The sequence below is a fragment of the Gopherus flavomarginatus genome, chromosome 5, assembly GCF_025201925.1.
Source record: "Gopherus flavomarginatus isolate rGopFla2 chromosome 5, rGopFla2.mat.asm, whole genome shotgun sequence".
NCBI classification, from domain to species: Eukaryota; Metazoa; Chordata; order Testudines; family Testudinidae; genus Gopherus; species Gopherus flavomarginatus.
In genome coordinates this window covers 97,106,749-97,125,138 of record NC_066621.1, presented here as the reverse complement: position 1 = coordinate 97,125,138, position 18,390 = coordinate 97,106,749, and the positions used below count along the sequence as shown (strand labels likewise).

Sequence of the window (18,390 nt, the reverse complement as noted above, 5' to 3'; positions counted from 1 at the left end):
GGGGTTCTTATGATATACTGTAATGTTGTCCAAATGTTCCTTCTGATTTCTTCATTCCAGGCACGAATCCACCTCTGTTCTATCGCCAGTGCCAGTGCTTTCATCAGATAGTGACAAAGATGGTGAAGATGAAGGAAATGATGAAGACGAGTTAAATGGGCTACAGTCTTTCCAAATTCAATCCCGCTGCAACCCTGAGAGAGACTCAGGTATAAATGGGAAAGGATAGGGGCATGGACTGAGAAAAGGGAAGGGGACTTGAGCCTCGGCAGACTTGTGAGGCTGTATGGGGCAGGGAAGGGACATGGGAATAGCAGAGGTGCAATCAAGTGCAGGCAGGAAGGGAAATACCAAGAGAATATTTTGGGGATGGGAGCAGAGGGGAGACCAACAGCCATACTTACCTATGCTGAGCTGGAGAGAGGCCAATTCTGACTTCCCTAATGAGAATTTTCAACAGGTTCTTACTGATTCTGGTTGGCCAAAGAGATTTCAATCAGAGCTATGGGGGCTATTAGTCTAGTGACTCCTCGGGCTTCTGATTCTTGAATAAAAAGCCACAGAGGTCAGTGGAAGCCTGAAGAAACCAGATCCAGGCTTCTAATGGTGTCTGCCATACCTGCTTCTAGGAGTTCTCATTACTGGGGACAGGTCAAGTGAAAATGCAGTAGCCATGAGGCTTTAGAGGAAAGAAAGGGGGATAAAATAGCCTTACTGGCCAGGATGCCAACTAGATATAGTTTTGTCTCTTTTTTCAGATCCAGGCCTTTCCCTCTCAAGAAGCCTCTCCCATTGGGAAATGAGGAGGGTGAGTCACTAATTCTTTAAAATTTTTCTTCTCGTCATAAGGAAGAGTATCTATGGAGACCAGAAACTACTAATCCTGGTTGATGGTAGGAATACTGCAGTGAGAAATCTCCCCGTGCAGGAATCCCATTGCTGTGGCCAGTCTATGAGGAAGCATTCAATTTGGGAGGAAGTGTCCAGTACTACCATGTGCTGATTGTGGCTAGAGGATAAGAACAGCCATGCTGAGTCAGACCAATGGTCCGTCTAGCCCAGTATCCTATCTTCCAACAGCGGCCAATGCTGGATGAGTCAGAGGAAAAGAACAAAGAACAGGGCAGCTATCGAGTGATCTATCCCCTGTCATCCAGTCCCAGCATCTGGCAGTTAGAGGCTTATGATTTTGTAGAACATGATCATCATAAAAATTAACCCTGGAATAGATCTAACTGTACTGGATCATCTAGTCAGTCAGTCTCATTGTTGGTGGAGGATAGGATGTGAGAGAGAGTTTTGTTTTTTTTTAAATGTTAAAAGGATCTGGCTGGAAATCCTAGACAATATAATAAAACCACCTCTTTACCCATTGTTACTATTGAGTGCAGCAGAGTCTTGGTGTCTCAGTTTATGCTAACAGCATGAGACCCAGCACTCATGGGCTTTCACACTGCTTTACACAAATACATCTAGTAGCTATATTGCAGAGTCTTGGGGTTTCTCAGCATCTCACACAGGCTGGATATTCTTCCATATATATTTAGGACCCTTTGGGGCAATTCTTTACCTCTGATATCCTGCTCCTTCACTTCAGTCCTGAATAATGAGCCTTTATGAGGATACGTTGCTTGAGGTTGAAATTTAACTGAACCACTTTGTCTTGACATGAAAACTTTTGAATTGGTTTCTTTGGTTAATTAAATTTAGTTACAATGAGGGTGCACTTGGATCATCTTCACATTATGAGGCTCTTATAACTAAAGCTTTCTGTATGACTGAGGGTTTTTGGGTTTAGGAAGATGCATAGATGACTATTTTGACTTGATCCTAGGTTTTCTCTTCTATTTCTCCATAAGCAGAATTTTATCTCCAATACTCTTATCTTTTTCTTTCAACTTCCTCCAGGCAAAAGAGATTGCAGAGATCCAGCGTTCAGAGACTGCAATGAATAAGATTCCCCGGCAGCGGGGCCGTTGGTCCCAGCCAACCAGTAACATAGAGATGACGGTTAAATCCATGCTGGACTTGCGCCAGCTGGAGTCTTTCTCAGTCTCTCGATCCCCCAGTCGAGACTCGCTGTCCCAGACCAGCAATGGAGATGACAGAGAAGAGCATGCTGATCTCTCTCTGCACGTCAACAAGGTAACAATGGCTGTGGATTCAACATATAGGCAATAGGAAACCCAAGGCTTTCCACAGAAGGCTTCCTGGAGCTCTTTGACCGCTGCTGGCCAATGAGAATTGAGCCTGACACAGTAAATGCCTGGTTGATTTCCTGCACTTTATTTCACTTGAATCTATTACTGGTAGCCAGGTGACCTCTGTCTAGAACACTCCTCCTCATTGAGCCATGGTTCCTCAGTTCCAGGAATGGCTGACCTGCATGTTGTCTGAGGCCCACAGAGTTCTAGTGCAGCCTGTGATTGAGTTTATCTTTAACACGGTGCTGTGGCCTGTGAAGACTACTTAGCTCAAGATGGATCATTCTGTGCTGATACTAACTTCTGTGGAGTGACTCCTGCTTTATGTTGGTATAAGTGGACACACTAAGCTGAGGGGAGAGGTAGATATGCTGGAGGGTAGGGATAGGGTCCAGAGTGACCTAGACAGATTGGAGGATTGTGCCAAAAGAAATCTGATGAGGTTCAACAAGGACAACTGCAGGTCCTGCATTTAGGATGGAAGAATCCCATGCATTGCTATAGACTGGGGACCGACTGGCTAAGTGGTAGTTCTGCAGAAAAGGACCTGGGATTACAGTGGACAAGAAGCTGGATATGAGTCAACAGTGTGCCCTTGTTGCCAAGAAGGCTAACGGCATATTGGGCTGCATTAGTAGGAGTATTGCCAGCAGATCAAGGGAAGTGATTATTAACCTCTATTCAGCACTGGTGAGGCCACATCTGGAGTAGTGTATCCAGTTCCGCCCCCCTCCCCCCGCTATAGAAAGGATGTGGACAAATTAGAGAGAGTCCAGTGGAGGGCAATGAAAATGATTAGGGGGCTGGGGAACATGACTTATGAGGAGAGGCTCAGGGAACTGGGATTATTTAGTCTGCAGAAGAGAAGAGTGAGGGGGGATTTGATAGCAGCCTTCAACTACCTGAAGGAGGGTTCCAAAGAGGATGGAGCTCAGCTGTTCTCAGTGGTGGCAGATGACAGAACAAGAAGCAATGGTCTCAAGTTGCAGTGAGGGAGGTCTAGGCTGGATATTAGGAAACACTATTTCACTAGGAGGGTGGTGAAGCACTGGAATGGTTACCTGGGGAGGTGGTGGAATCTCCATCCTTGGAGGTTTTTAAGGCCGGCTTGACAAAGCCCTGGTTGGGATGATTTAGTTGGGGTTGGCCCTGCTTTGAGTAGGGTGTTGGACTATATTATCTCCTGAGGTCTCTTCCAACTCTAATCTTCTATGATTCTAAGTGAGAGGAGAATTAGGGTCAGTGTGTGTAATAGCTGGTTGACCTTGTCAGATGGGGGGGTGTATGTCTGTGTGTGGGAGGGGAGATGGGACAGGGCCAATGCAAAAAGTGCTATTTTCTAATTGCACCCCTTGCTGTAGTGGGCACTATATAACTCCCACACTGCCCTGCTGAAGTCAAGGAAATGCACTAGTAACCTATACTATTTCTGTATTTCTGCACAGGTTGGAGACTCCATAGCTCCTCAGGACAGCCGGCCTTGCGTCCGACCTCAAATGATTCGGCTTGTGTCATGTGAAGAGGGGGTTTTCACTCAGGAACTGGAGCCCTTTGAGAGTGAGGAATGTGTAATCTACCCTGAACAAGATGAGATCCACCCCACCAACAGTAGCAGGTTAAAAAAGCCAAACAATCTCTTCTGTGTATGGCTAAGCCACTGCTGCATCGTTTTCCTTGTCTGCAGGTGTGGTAACTTGGGTGAGGTGATTTACTCTCAGCTCAATGCTGGACATATTTAGTTAAGGACTTTACTAATGCACTCCTGATTCTAAAGGGAGCTAAACCTAGGGTTCAGTAAAACAGTCTCTGCTTGTGAGCAAGTCATGCATGTCGGCAAACTCCTCCAATTTCTCCTTGAAATAGACAACATGGAAGAACCTCTCTTTTTCTTCCTCCTTCATATGAGTTGAATTTAAGTAATGGAAAATCTTATGCTGGAAACCCTCCTGACGGTGGAGGTGTATTTGGCTGTGGAATGGCTACCCTAGGGATGTGGTGGAAACCTGCTTGTTTGGGACATTTTAAAATTAGGCTGGATGAAGCTAATGAACATGCATGCGATGACTGCATCAGCTAAATGGAATCAGAGAGACTGAGAAGACCTTTTGTCTTCCATTTTCTCTTCTTCATTTCTATTTTAGACCATTTCACTTTACACCTTCACTTCCCCCTATTTCCTTTTCTGAATAACACTCCCTCTCCTTCCACTTAGAGCTGTTTAATTCCCCCACCCCCCATTCCAGTACAGAGTACCGGTTGTGAGTTTTAGGTGAGCTCTCATAGAATAGTGCATGCCAACTTTATGTAGCTGAAACTTCTAACCTCCTCCATTTCCCCGCTCCCCCGCAACCCAGTTTCTCTTTATTTATGTTTTTAATTTTATAGTAATAATATTTAGACAGAGCAGGCCCATGTGCAGTTCCAGCATGTTAGAAAGGAGGGGGCCTTTGGTGGTGTTGGATACAGATTGGACATGGTACAAAGCACACACAGTTTGCAAGCTGTCAGGGCTAATCTCCCTCCAGTTATCTTACAGTAAATATCTGTCATAGTGACTTTCATGTTCCAAGTCAAATCTTAGTGTCTGAATCCGAAGTATTCCATGAAGTGGAACACTGTAAACTTCACAAATAAGGCGAAAGGATACCGTTGGCATTGCTCTTTGATGTGGAGCTGGGACAAGAGCAAGGATTCAGATCTTCTAATGCTGACTTCCATGCAGTATTCACTAACGAAAATCAGTCTTCCTGTCCTCAGAATTTGCTTTATTTCACAACACTAAGACCCTCAGAGAAACAGGATATGAGTGTGGAAAGACCCTGGCTTAGGCCTCAACTTGTGGAAAAATTGAGTTTACAAAATCTGCGACTAGGAATGTTTTATGGAAAATACTTTTTTTTTTTTTTTTTTTTTTTTTTCCTCTAAATGGACTAGTGCATTCATTTTCTTGCAGTATTGGAAATCCAACCACAGCAGCTCTGTTAGTGCCTGAGAATCAAAATGTGAAACTGAGTATAATCAGAAAGAGAAACAGACCAGTTCGATTTTCCTGTCCAAGCTTAATGAAATGCAAAAATAAACTGTATAAATGGTAAAAGAAATAAACTTAATTTTTAATAACTTTGTTTTTAAATAATCAAAGGTGTTACTAACACAGGTAAGGACTCTACAAATTATAATCTTAAACTGGACAAAGCATCTCTTCTAGTTTGTACTCTTCCTGTCTCTCTTGTAGTGAGTTCCAGGTAAAAGCACTGCCCCATGGGAAGCTAGTTAGAGGTTACCACAGCAACGGATGCCCTGATAAGCACAGTCCTGACAGTGCTTGCTCTGTAGATTACAGTAGCAGTCGCCTCTCCAGCCCAGACCATCCAAACGAAGGTGAGATGTGAATACGTGTTATGAGCCCATTTTCACACCACATGGAACACTGCAGAAACTTACTGAGATCGTTCGCTGCCAGGCTTGGTGGCAAACTGGACTCAAAGATGTGATGTGATTTTTGGGGAGCTGGGATGACGCTACTTTCCTATTAAAGTAAAACTCACCTTGGTATTACCATAAAGATCCAGATACTTCTGAATATGCACTTTCCTGAGTACATTTGAGAGGGGTTAGAGGGTGGATTGCTGCCTGCTCCCTCAACTACCTGCACAGTCAGACCACTCTATGCTGTTGTCCTTGTGGGCTGTGCTGCCTGTGTAATATTGTACATCTGGGAATTGCATCCTAATGGCAGTAATGCTGATTTGCCGGTGCTCTGACCTTAGTCCTTAACGTGACACCTTCATGAGGAGCTTCTTCTATGAATGATGTTCAGTTGTGGCCAGGATGTAGACATTATTGTGACTGTACATTATTTTCCACATGCTTCCAGATTCTGAGAGCACAGAGCCTCTCAGTGTGGATGGCGTCTCAGACCTGGAGGAACAAGTGGATGGAGAGGACGAGGAGGATGCGGGCACTAGCATGCTGGAGGGAGAGGTCCCCAAGACTCCAGATCAGGAGAAGTTCCTCAAGCAGCATTTTGAGACTCTGGTCAATGGTGGTGAAAAAGGTACACCTTCAAACCCAGTGGAAGAACTTTCTCCCTGGTGAGATTTTTATAGCTCCAGACCCATCTGCTTTATAAAACCAAGTAGACCCCAAAAGATTCTGTCTTGCTGTGGCTCACACTTTACAGCTGAACCTTGCCTGTGTGTGGTGGGGAGGTGGTAGAGGTGAAGCAAAGCAGAAAGGCCTAAAGAAAAGGGTGTCTGATAACTCCCACAATGTGCAAATGAGAATGTGTATAAGGAAATGTGGCTATAAAAAGGAATCCTTGTTTCTTGGGTTACTGCAGTGTCTTTCAACCTGGGGGTTGTGCCCTCCAGGCGGGTCGCGGGATGAGTTTAGGGGGATTCTGGGCTCGGGCTCTCAGCCCCAGGCCCAGGCAGCAGAGCTGGGGCTCAGTAGTTTCAGTCCCCTACCTTTTCAAGTCTTAGAGGGGTGGAGAGTCAAGATTTTTTTCAAGTCCAAAGGGGTCACCAGCACAAAAAGGTTGAGAAACACTGGGTTAGTGAAACTGTTCTTGTTGACCTGGTGAAGTGCTGTTCTTGGAATCTGGGAGTCGCATTCTCTTGTCCCATCTCTAGCTTCGCAGTGTAAATTAATTACAGTGTGTCCATCTGTATCAGGGGTTGGCAACCTTTCAGAAGTGGTGTGCCAAGTTCACTGTAATTTAAGGTTTCGCGTGCCGGTAATACATTTTAACGTTTGTAGGTCTTTCTCTATGTCTATATTATATAAATAAACTATTGTTGTATTTAAAGTAAATAAGGTTTTTAAAATAGTTACGCTTAATTTAAAATAATATTAAAACGCAAATCTTATCAGTTTAGTGTGATCCTTGCCTGGGGTTCCAGCCACCAGCCCCGCTTAGCCCCTGCCTGGGGTCCAGCCACTCAGCTGGCAGCAGGCTGAGCGGGCCAGCGGGAGGCTGAGCAGGGTCAGCAGGGGGCTGAGTGGCTCAGTCCGCTGTGTCTGGGGTGCCGGCACCACTCAGCCTGTTGCCGGTCTGGGGTTCCAGCTGCTGGCCCCGCACAGCCTCCTGCCAGCCTGGGTGAGCAGAACCCCAGGCTGGTAGTGGGCTGAGGGGGGCTGGCGGCCAGGATCCTGGCTGGCAGGAGCTGACGGACGGAGCCCCAGATTAGCAACGGGCTGAACTGCTCAGCCTGCTCCCGGTATGGGGTCCCAGCCCCTCTCAGCCCGCTGCCAGACTGGCAGAATGGAACCCCAGGCTGGCAGGAGGCTGAGTGGTGCCAGTGGCTGGGACCTCAGACTGGCAGCAGACTGAGCTGCTCAGCCTGCTGCTAGTCTGAGGTCCCGGCTACTGGCCCCACTCAGCCAGCTGAGTGAATGGAACCCCAGACTGGCAGCAGGCTGAGCAGGGCCAGCAGCTGGACCCCAGACCGGCAGTGGGTTGAGCGGGGCTGGTGGCTGGAACCCCAAACAAGGATCCCAGGCCCTGCTCAGCCCGCTGCCTGTCTGGGCTGAGTGAGTCCGGTGGCTGGGACCCCAGACCAGGAGCCAGCTGAGCTGCTCAGCCCGCTGCCGGTCTGGGGTTCTGTCCGCCGGCTCTTGCCAGCTGGGATCCTGGCCACCGGCCCCCCTCAGCCCGCTACCAGCCTGGAGTTCTGTTCACCCAGGCCAACAGGAGGCTGAGCAAGGCCGGCACCCCAGACTGGCAGCGGACTGAGCCACTCAGCTTGCTGCCGCCCCCAGTCAGCCTGCCACTGGCTGAGTGAATGGAACCCAAGGCTGGCAGCAGGCTGAGCAGCTCAGCCTGCCGCCACTCTGGAGTTCCATCCACCGGCTCCTGCCAGCCGGGGTCTCAGCCGCCAGCCTGCTCAGTCTGCTGACAGCCCGGGATACCGCTGGCAAAAGGGCACAGCCAGAACCCTAGAGAGGTGGTGGGCTGAACCTCTCAGCCTGCCGCTGCGTGCCATCAAAAATTGGCTTGCATGCCACCTGTGGCACGCATGCTGTAGTTTGCCAACCCCTGATCTATATAATAAGATGGGGTGACCTCTAGTGGTGCATATTTGCATAGCAAACATCACAAAAGACAGATGAGAAGTGGGGCAGAGGGAGAGAATGAGGACATCAAATTGGAAAGAGAGATATTTAGTTTGTATCAGTCATTTCAGGGATCAGTGTGTCTTGCTAGTCATGAGAATGATTGTACCTAGCATTGTTCCTGCATGCTGTCTTATTTTTCTCCCACAAGCCTAGATACAGGATAATAATCTATGGGGAAAGGAAGAGGAATATCCTTAGGGAAACCCTTCTTTCTTTTAATACAGTTTGAGGCTGGGGAATTGTGATGTGCTGAGTCGAACAGAAAAGGGCAGCAGGAGATAAAATTATTCTGTGTTGTCTTATTGCCTCAAGCATTTCTTACATCTCCTCTGACATGGAGTAGTGCCTGCTAGAATTCATCTGAAGAAACTTCATTTGTCCTAATGTTTGCATCTTGTTATATAATTTACATATTTCCCCCTGAATTCATAGGTGGATCATGTAGGACCCTAGAGAGAACTGAAAATATCAGCATTTCTTCTCGCTTTCTCTCCCAGTCCCCAGCTCTCAGGTACAGCTCTGCCTTTTTTTTAGTAATGTGAATAGATTTATTCCTGGACACTGGTCTAAAACATGCCAGCAGCCTTCTGGGTTTGACATATTTTGGCACAGTGGTCTCTTGGATGGGGACCTGACAGGCTGGCTGCAAACTGTCACAGATCAGATTGTCCATTCTGTATCATCCTAGCTGCTCTACATCGGCCTAAAGTGACACTGCTTCTTATCTAATTTGCTTTTCACCATTTACGCTCAGTTTTATTTTCTGCATTTCATTCAGCTTGGACAATGAAAATGTGCTAGTCAGTTTTGTTTTTGTTTATGGTCAGTTCTTAATCAGCTTCATTTCTGGTTTCTATTCAGTGTCTAGGTTATAAACACTGCAGGGGAATTTATTTCCTCTAAAATTAACTGTTTCCATTGAAATTAAAATGAAACAAAAATAATGAAAACGCTTCTACTGATAGGTTTTATAAAAGCTTTATTAAACACAACATCTAAACTTTGGGTTCAAATTGACTTGACAGCATCGTTTTAAACTGAGCAAGGTTCACCTTTAGCATTCACAAGTTGTGTCCACATTAAGGGTTTTAGAGAAACTTGCTGCCATTGCTTTAGTGGCAGTGCAGGTTCCACTCCAGAGATAGTGCAGACTGCCTGCTAGTGTTTTTGCCACTGTGTTGTGTACTCTTGCTCATCACGGGTTAGTCACCATCTACTGGCATTTTGCCACTGTGGTTGATACTAGCACTTCTACTGTTACGAGCTTTAGGAGAACTGCAGTGATGCCACAGCAAAACTGGGAGATTTCCAGAAAAGTCCAGCTTAAAGCAGCTGTAGGGTAAGCTGCACACACGCATGAATATGTGATAGAATTTTTATCTGCCCAACTGCCAATCCAGCCAGGTGGAGCAGAGACTGTTCGGGTGTTGGGAGGTAATCCTACTTTCCTCTGCCTTAGAAGAAAAATGAAAATGATGGTACTTCTAGTGCCTTTTACTTAAGGAGAGCAAAAGATTTTCCAAACATGCAGCCCGTAAGATACTGACCAGTTTGATTTGTGTTATGTCAGGACTGACCAATTGCCAAATGTGCTGGGGGATGCTCTGGGGAGCAGTCTAGTGGAAGGAGAGAGGGTTTTTGGTGTTGACAAACTGAGCTAGGAGGGACCAGTCCTGACCTGACCCAAACCAACCTATTCCTCCCCTGACAGAATCTCTCCTTTTCTCCTGGCTTGCCTTCCTGCTAAGTCCCTCCATGAAACACATGACCCAAGGCTATTGGTGGTACTTAGTGCTCATCCTACCACCCAAGATAGGATGGTTTGAGACCAATGCTGCCTTAGGGAAAAATAGAACCAGTGTGGTGACAGCAAAGGTTGATTTGACATGACAATCTCCATTTGCTGAGATCTTTGCCCCTGAGAAGCTGGCTTAATAATTTTGTACTTCTTCTTTACCCAACACCATCTATTTATTTGTGATTCATTTATTGCAGCCTTGAGAGTCTTATCTCTGCCTTATCTCTGCAGGCATTTGTCACGCTCCTCATCAAATCTGATACTGGATCAAAAGCCCAATGAGGCTTCAGCCCAGTCAAAGCAGGTTTCTGTTGACCTGCTGAAAAATGGGAACAGCCATCATAATGCTGCCTTGGAGAATGACAGCCTTCTGGATGGTGTAAATTCCTACCGGTCCATTTACACCCAAAGAAAACGGAAGTCAGCAGTGGAGACCAATAGACTTGCTGTGGGACCTGGAAGAGTTATTGCACCCTTTCCAGAGGGTACTGGGAATGCGGGGATGAGGAAGTCCCAGTCAGTTCATGACCTCCTTCATGACAGTAAGGATGTGGATGGGACTGCAGTGTAACTCCAAGAGTAAATGGGGGTGGGGGGGACTGAGTTTGAGTAGAGATGTAAATTAATCATAGTTCTTGTGGTAGGTGAGCTACTGGCTCTGGGATCCTTAACTCTTAGTCTGCCAAGGAAAATATTCTTAATTACACAGCAGACTACTCGGTGGCTCCCACCAACTGTTGGCTCTGGCTAGGAATCATTGGCTTAGCTGGCCTTCCAAATGAGTGGGAGGAATAGAGGAGGTGATGAGGATAGAGTTCAACTTTGATTTTGCCTCTGAAATACTGGAAGCAAAAAAACCCAACCAAACAAAAAAAGTCAATGTTTGCCATCGTTGTTGCATTCTGTCAAGGGGTACCCTGTGGCAGTGAACTGGAAATGCTGAACTAACGACTTTGTGGGTTGGCCAAGCTGCAGTAGCAAAAGCTGGACGTCCTGAAATTGCTATACTCTGTGTCCAGTGTGAAGTGAGTCAGCATTCTTGGCCAAGCCCTCAGTCCTCAGCATGTGGCTGCCATCCTCATTACTAGCACTCTCTGACAGTCTCAGCAGGGAGGCCAAGGATGGAATGGGCCGTGAACAAAGAACTCTCTGGTCAGCGGTGGTTGCAGTAGGTCAGGATTGGTCAGGAGGAGGTCATGATTGAGGCACATTGGCTGGGCAACATCATGGCCCTTTCACCAGCACTAAATTCACTATTTTTTGTTAAAACCATACTGCTCTATGTAAATGAGTAGGCTGAGGAGAGATGAGAAATGAGGACTTTCACCTGCTTCCTCTGGTTTCCTCTTTCACTTAAAAATCCTAGTTTCTAAGGTCTTCTAGCCTTAGACCTTATGCGAGTGTCTTCTTAAGGTAAGCAACAATGCCTCTGGGGAATGAAGGAGGGGCAGGAGCTCATCTTTGAGATCTGTCAACATTAATACTGTTGCAGTTATTCTAAATGCCTCTGTTCCAGAAGCTGAGCTGAAGTTAACAGGTTGGCGCAGTTGTGGTTCTTTCTGATTGGACAGTTCACTGCAGCCTTTATCTAGTTTTGTACATTTGTCTATTTAATTTTTGCAGATAAGAATCCAGGAGTGATATCCTCTACCAAGCAGCGTCCTCAGACACTAGTGGTGGTTGAGAAGGATCCAAAACCTAATCATTGCAGGCCATTGTCTGCAAGCCTGCTGAAGATGGATGGGTCCAGCTCCCTGCTGGTCAAAGACAGTAAGATTGTAAAATCAAAGTCCTACATGAATCCCACAACCAGCTTCATGGCCAAGATGTCACGCAGCATCTCTGTAGGGGAAAATCTATGCCTTGGTGACTCTGTCGAAACACTGACTGAGGAGAGGACCAGCCTACAGGGGCCTGAGAAGACACAGATAACTCCCCCAGCAGAGACTGAGAAGAACAAGCCACCTACAAAAGAGAATGTCCCAGGAAAGCCAGCCCTTCAGCAAGTTGTAAACTGCTCATCACCTAAGTCCTTCCACAGCAAGTTGGCATCATCAAACCGAGCACACTTGATCCTTGACATCCCCAAACCCTTGCCTGACAGACCCACCTTAGCTTCTTTCTCTCCCACTGCCAAATCCAAAACTTCACTTGAACTGGAGTCTCCTCAGTCACCTGCTGGGGTCTGTAAAAAGAAATCTCTTCTTGAGGGATGGGCCTTTAAGAGGGAGAGCCCAACTGCTGTGTCTGTTGCTAAAGAGAGCCCAGTGGAGAATCCAGCACTGAGGATAGATCGTCAGGATGATCCAGGGGTCACTAATCCAAAACTGAAAGAGTTTTCAGAAGGCTTTCACCCAAGGTCTCCTGAAAGCACAGTGCCCAGATGCAGAGAGAGGTTCTCCAGCATTGGCTGTGTGCTAGACAAACCACTTGGACTTTGCCCACTAGACCCCATCAGGCCAAGGTCTCCCACAACAGTGTCTGCCTCGGCACAGAACTCAGGTGTGCACGGATACCCATCTCTAATCTTCTCCCTTCTGTCTCCTGTCTTTGTGAACCGCTTCACGATTCCATCACATTTCTTTACGTCCAGCTTCTGGCCTGTCTCGTCTTGTCTGCACCTGTCTCGTTCCATAAGTCACCCCCTCAATGGTGAGACATTTCAGTCTAACATCTTTTATTCTGACTTGAATTTCTGTTTCCTTTCTGTCTTGTGTCTTACATCATGTTTAGTCAGATAGCAGGCAAATGTTCTGCAGATTTTGTAGCATCCAAGTTTCCCTAAAGGGAATGGCAGGTGGAATGCAATACACACGTATAGACACCATGAGGATTCTTAGCTTGCTAGCTTTTGAGGTTGAAGAAAAAGGTGTGGTGTTAATATACTATAACTTCTGCATTATTTATAAATGGGAGGGTGTCAGCTGGAGGGTTACTCTCCAGCCCAAGAAAGAACTAGTGCCATGCCCTAGTCTGTTTCCGGCCTTTCCCTCAGGGCACAATCTGTTGATTCAATAGAAAACTCGTGGGTAACATCAAAACAAAGGATTTCCGTGCTCCACAGGGCTGCAGTCCCCAGTGACTTTTCCCTTGCCTCTCTGTTATTCTCCAGAAAGAAGGGATACTCTTCCCTTGAATCCATTGCTATGTCATGTGACAGGTGGGGTAGTCCTTAACCTTTCCCTGGCCGTTTTAACTTGTCATCGGGGCCAGTGTATAGGGCATTGGACTGTTTGAAAGGTCAGACAAACTCATCTTCTTTCCCAGTATTGTCAACCAAGTTGTGTAGGGAAATAAGTCACCTTTTATTATCTTCTGCTTGTCAGAGTCCTTCAGTAATACTATCTTCCTCTCTACAGTGGTGAACTGTGAGGTTACAAACAATGGGTTGTGACCCCTCTGATTGAAGCAGTGGATTGTAAAAGGAAAGCTTCATTTCTCATACACACACACGGAGCTTGGCAAGCAAAGAAAAATGCAGAAAAAGTGTGTCCACTGAAAGCTTCTGAAGAAAGGTTTTTATCTAGATGTGGGGTTTTTTTGTATTTTAGTAGTGCCTAGATGCCCTGATCTAGATTGAAGTCCCTTGTTGTACTAGGCACACTACACACATCTACAGTAAGACACATGGTCCTAGGCCTGAAGAGCTTGCAGTTTAATACTACACAGTAGTTAAGTTTCAGAACAATGAGTGTATCTGGGCTTTTCAAGAGCTAGCACCTTCTTGGAGCTATGGAATCTGATTCTACAATCATAATGTCACAGACCAGCTGTTTTCACTGTTTTTCCCTTAGATTTGAGAGTCAGAGCAAAAGTCACATGACTTTTGGAGTCAGTTCACAGGAAGTTTCAGCCCAAGATCTGTAAAAGAGACACAGATCTGCAGCTAGAAATCCACCATCACCACCAGGAAATGATAAAAGGTTCATGCAGCCACATTTTTAAAATTTATATGTAATATACAGTAAGCACTTTGTAAAAGCACGTTAATACAGCAGGGTAGTTTGATCTAATCAATAGGGAATTAGAATGAGGGTTAGAGACCTGAAGTTTCTATCCTTATTCTGCTACTGACTCACTGTGACATTGGGGAAGTGACTTGACTTCTCTGTCTCTCAAGTTACCCTTCTGTAAATAGAATCTATACAATGTGGGGATAAAGATATTTACCTTTGCAAAGTACTGTGAGATCTAGAGATAGAAAGTGTTACAGACGTACTAAATATTATTGTCATTACTGTGTTAACTGACCTATGTCTGTTTTTGAAGAGGTACTGTCTCCACCTCTGAGCGCCTGTAGCTGAAAATACCCATTCATCCAGGTATTTTTACAGCCTCTCTGTGCTGGTGGTTCACAGAGCAGGACAGCATAAGTTGAAGATCATGGGAGAAATCCAGAAATGGTGCTGAACAGAAAAGGTTTTGCTGTGTTTCTAATTTAGTAAGGATCATTGACAAGAAAATTGAAGCCACTGTGTTCAGACTATTGGTGATTCAGGAGGTGAAGATTGCACGGATCTGAGATGCTGTCTGAGAGCATAAGCATATGCCACTGGCTCATCTGTTCTTCGTGTATATTTGTTTTTTTTTATCTTGATGCTTGGGGCTAGGTTCCCCTTCAGCCTATCAAAGGACGGCATCTCTAGTCAGAAGTGCAGAATTACAATGTTCTTATGACCACTTTTTATTTTCCAGGTAACTAAAGGAGTTTGACTAGTACTGTCCAGTGCCTTTCAGAGAAGGAGATAATAGCTGCAATTATGCCTGTGTGTCTGTCTATTTGTGTTGTGTTTAAAGACTGCCCACCTTCAGCTGTTAGACTCCTGGGTTAATAGGGATATTAAGTGTATAGCTGAAGTTGTGCTTTTCTGATTTTTTTATTTTTTTTTAATAATTCTGATGTAATGGCAGTAAACATCATGTATTGTTGAAAAGTACAGTTCCCATTCTCATGGGTGCTGTTTGACAGCTCTACTTTAGTCTCCAACTGCAATACATTTTGATGGTTTAAAACCATCTTCATTGTAATTCATCTTCATAACACATTAGATGCTTGTCTCATCCTGAAGATGGTGTAGAGAGAAGTGCATGGAGTTATAGAGGAGTTGGGGGCTGCTTAGTGGCACTTGAGGTTAGTAATGCCTTTTACCTTTGGACACCTTGTCTTGGGTCACAAGTGAGAGATGGTCTCAGCTTATCCAGAGTTACAAAACCACACTGAGTGACAGAAATCAGGGCAGTTGTTAGTCTCTGCTTAGCAGAGGCTGAAGACCAGAAAAGTGCGAGTGTGGAGTGAGGACCATCTCCAGAGAGGTATGTGAGGGACGCTGGTGTAGCTCTTGCTTACACAATGCATGGTTCAAGCCATTCTGGTTAGCCTCTTGTTTAAAAGTTGAGTGAAACACACGCGCGACCTTTAAAATAAGTATTAGCAGCTGTATTGGAGAAGTGGTTATTCTACAGATGGATTTCCTAACAAATGTGCGGGGGCGGTCTAGGACATTGGGATATGTTCATGGCTTAGTTCTTCTTGTTTATTCTTCCTCTTCAGAACGTCACATCAGTATTGAGCAGTGTGAACATGTTGTATCTGAGCTCCAGGACAGCATGCGCAAGGCCATTCACCTTTACCACATGGTGAGTGACCTAAAACATTGGTCTGCCAGTCAGCTTGTCTCTAGATCTCAAGAGTTAAGTACACACATAGACACTGGATGGACTGAGGCATTCTTCTGATCGAGTTCTAGTGACAGAGGCAGCGTGGTCTAGTGGGCTGCATCTGAGTTTGGGGCTGGGAGTCAGAAACTCCTGGATTCTAATTCTGGCTTATCCAATGGCTTGCCGTATTGCCTTGGGCAAATCATTTAATCTTTATACCTGACTGTCCCTTTGGTAACCTGAGGGTAACAATTAACTCACTCACAGGGGTATAGAAAGGATTAGTTAATAATTTATACAGGGCTTCAAATATAAAGCACAATTGAAATATTATATTTTATTATCTTCTGATTTTTCTCTTAAATCCTTTAATGCCCAGGGAAAGGATTAGCAAATATGATATACAGTGGGAGCTGGGTTTTTTATGTGAGCACACATGCACCCTCCAATACCTCTTTAAGGCAGATCCTATACCTAAAGCAGTGTATTGTACCCTTTGCTTAGACACATTTGTGGCTTGCAATGGCCCTAAAGGGTTGAAAACACCTTCTTTCTGTCTTGTTTAAATATTAACTGCTTTTTTTAAAATTATCAGGTATCAATGGACATGGAGTCTTCCACTGACAAAGATAAGATTGCTGGCCTCCTAACGGACACGTTCTCCGTGATGAAGAAAGAACTGGACTCCCTGAAGGAAGGAGAAGAGCTCCAAAGGGCCAAGAAGGTGCTGGTGAAGCCACAAGATGCCATTAGGTCGCTGAATGAGGGAAGTGATGCCACCCTGTCCAGTCCTAGACGTTTTGGGGATGAGCAGACTCTGGCTTTGCTGGAACAGTACTCGGAGCTGTTACTACAAGCTGTAGAACGGCGCATGGACAAAAAACTGTGAAGGGGCGGTGGTCGGAAAAAACATGTTTTGAGTAAAACTGATAGCTCCCTAGAAATAATCCCAGGAAGACCACCACAGTGGAAGCCTCAGAGAAGTGCTGTTGCCACCCTGATCTATGGAGGGAGAGACCATTTCAAACTGATCTCCTCAGCCCCATAGAACAGGTGTTCTCCTAGTTTTTAGCAATGTGCTGGCCACGGTTTTAATCACTTCCCCAGTACTCTTCTGCATCCAGTTTGTGAACACAGCCTGGAAAAAGGCTGTAGAGAAGTTGCTTGGAAATCTCTCCATGGCCAGATGTTTGGCATCTCCTGTAAGAACAAAAAATAAATTCAGTTTGCCCAAGAAGCTCTGAACTGTTAACAAAAGGGGCCTGGATGAAGCCAATCACTCCCTCCCAGGGCTTCATCTGAATCCAAAGGCAGACTTTTAAATGTTCTATTTATTAATTTATTTTTCCGACGTTTGCTCTAACTGTTTCCTGAGTATTTGGTGGCCATTTCGTTCCCTTTTCAAACAAACCATTTTTTCTCCTTTGCCATATCCCAGCGAGAGACAATCTCTGTACTATAGTAAACCCTAACAGCAGAGGCAGGCTGGAGTGTCTGTGCAATTACCAAACTGGTCTTATCTGTTGCAACCTATCTTGCTGATCTTCCTTTCCCCATCCCTGGCTTGTTTCCTGCAGTAATCCTGCTGTTGTGATGACGACCCTGTTGGCTTTTCCTTTTGTTTCAAAGACCGTCTGAGATATAATGTATCTCCACTGTCCTCTGACGGGGGAGGATTTGCTACCCCTTGGATCAAGTTGTGAGGATTAGGTAACAAGAACATCATGGCTTTTTAAATGAGCTTTGGCATTTTTTCTGTGCTCAAATACTTGAGATTGGGTTTTCATCAGACATTAAAAAGAAAAGGGTTGAAATAATGTAGGAAAATGAAAAGGCAGCTGCGACGTTCCTTTTAGCCATGTTCTGAGAGTGGAATTGGATACTGATCTCTTGATGCTAATGAGAGTGTGGTGAAGAGGGTAGGTTGGAGGTGAGTGATTTTATTGGGAGAAATTAAGTGGGAGGCAAGGCCTCCATCTCTTTTAGTGAAGCCCTTGTTCAGAGTGATCACCCATGCAACAGCTGTTCCCTCTCAGTTTGATGCTTTCATTGTCCTGGTAGGAAAGACAGTCAATAGGTTCCACTTTCTCTACATGGAAAACAGAATATTCTTCTTCTTCCAGGGGAGCAGAGAATAACTTACCTGTTCTAACGAACTACAGAAAATGATCTCCTGGGAGTGCTGAGCAGCCAGTATCAGATATTGTGGGATGTAATTATCACCATCCTTCCCCTACACCTTCATGGGTCTCTTAATGGAGAAATAGAAAACCTCGCCCCTGTGAAATTGTGTGTGCAATAGCCTTCTTGCCTTATCAGACTTCTCCAAGCTGGCAATAATGTCTTTATTGTCATGGCTTACAAGTATCCAGTGTTGCTATTGGTCAGTATCAGTAAGCTAGTAAAATAGGATGCAGTGTAGGTGGATCCATATTAAAGGAGTTGGCTACCCAGGGAGATTACTTCATTTTCTTTCTCTGCCTTCAGTCTTCCTCTTAAAAAAACAGAGCAGTACAGTCCCAGCTTGTGAAACTCTAGTATCCAGCCTAGCCCTGGATATAAATGTTGGCTGGTATCAGCAAAAGCCCTTTAAAGCTCGCCAGCCTCCAA

The 18,390-nt window shown here is 45.3% G+C and overlaps 1 protein-coding gene across 2 annotated transcripts in view; it reads left to right on the top strand.

Annotated features, from left to right (window-relative positions):
- The window catches only part of MAPKBP1 (mitogen-activated protein kinase binding protein 1), a 133,803-nt gene extending 117,120 nt beyond the window's left edge, over positions 1-16,683 (top strand). The window contains exons 21-31 of one of the 2 annotated variants that reach the window (XM_050954935.1): positions 61-209; positions 759-808; positions 1,909-2,145; positions 3,650-3,819; positions 5,440-5,585; positions 6,082-6,261; positions 8,757-8,835; positions 10,354-10,664; positions 11,746-12,774; positions 15,674-15,759; positions 16,376-16,683. In XM_050954935.1, coding sequence (XP_050810892.1) covers positions 61-209; positions 759-808; positions 1,909-2,145; positions 3,650-3,819; positions 5,440-5,585; positions 6,082-6,261; positions 8,757-8,835; positions 10,354-10,664; positions 11,746-12,774; positions 15,674-15,759; positions 16,376-16,669 — 2,731 coding nt within the window. In that variant the 3' untranslated portion in view covers positions 16,670-16,683. The remainder of the gene's footprint in view (positions 1-60; positions 210-758; positions 809-1,908; positions 2,146-3,649; positions 3,820-5,439; positions 5,586-6,081; positions 6,262-8,756; positions 8,836-10,353; positions 10,665-11,745; positions 12,775-15,673; positions 15,760-16,375) is intronic. The other variant, XM_050954936.1, reaches the window with a different exon arrangement.
- The last annotated feature ends 1,707 nt before the right edge of the window (positions 16,684-18,390 follow it).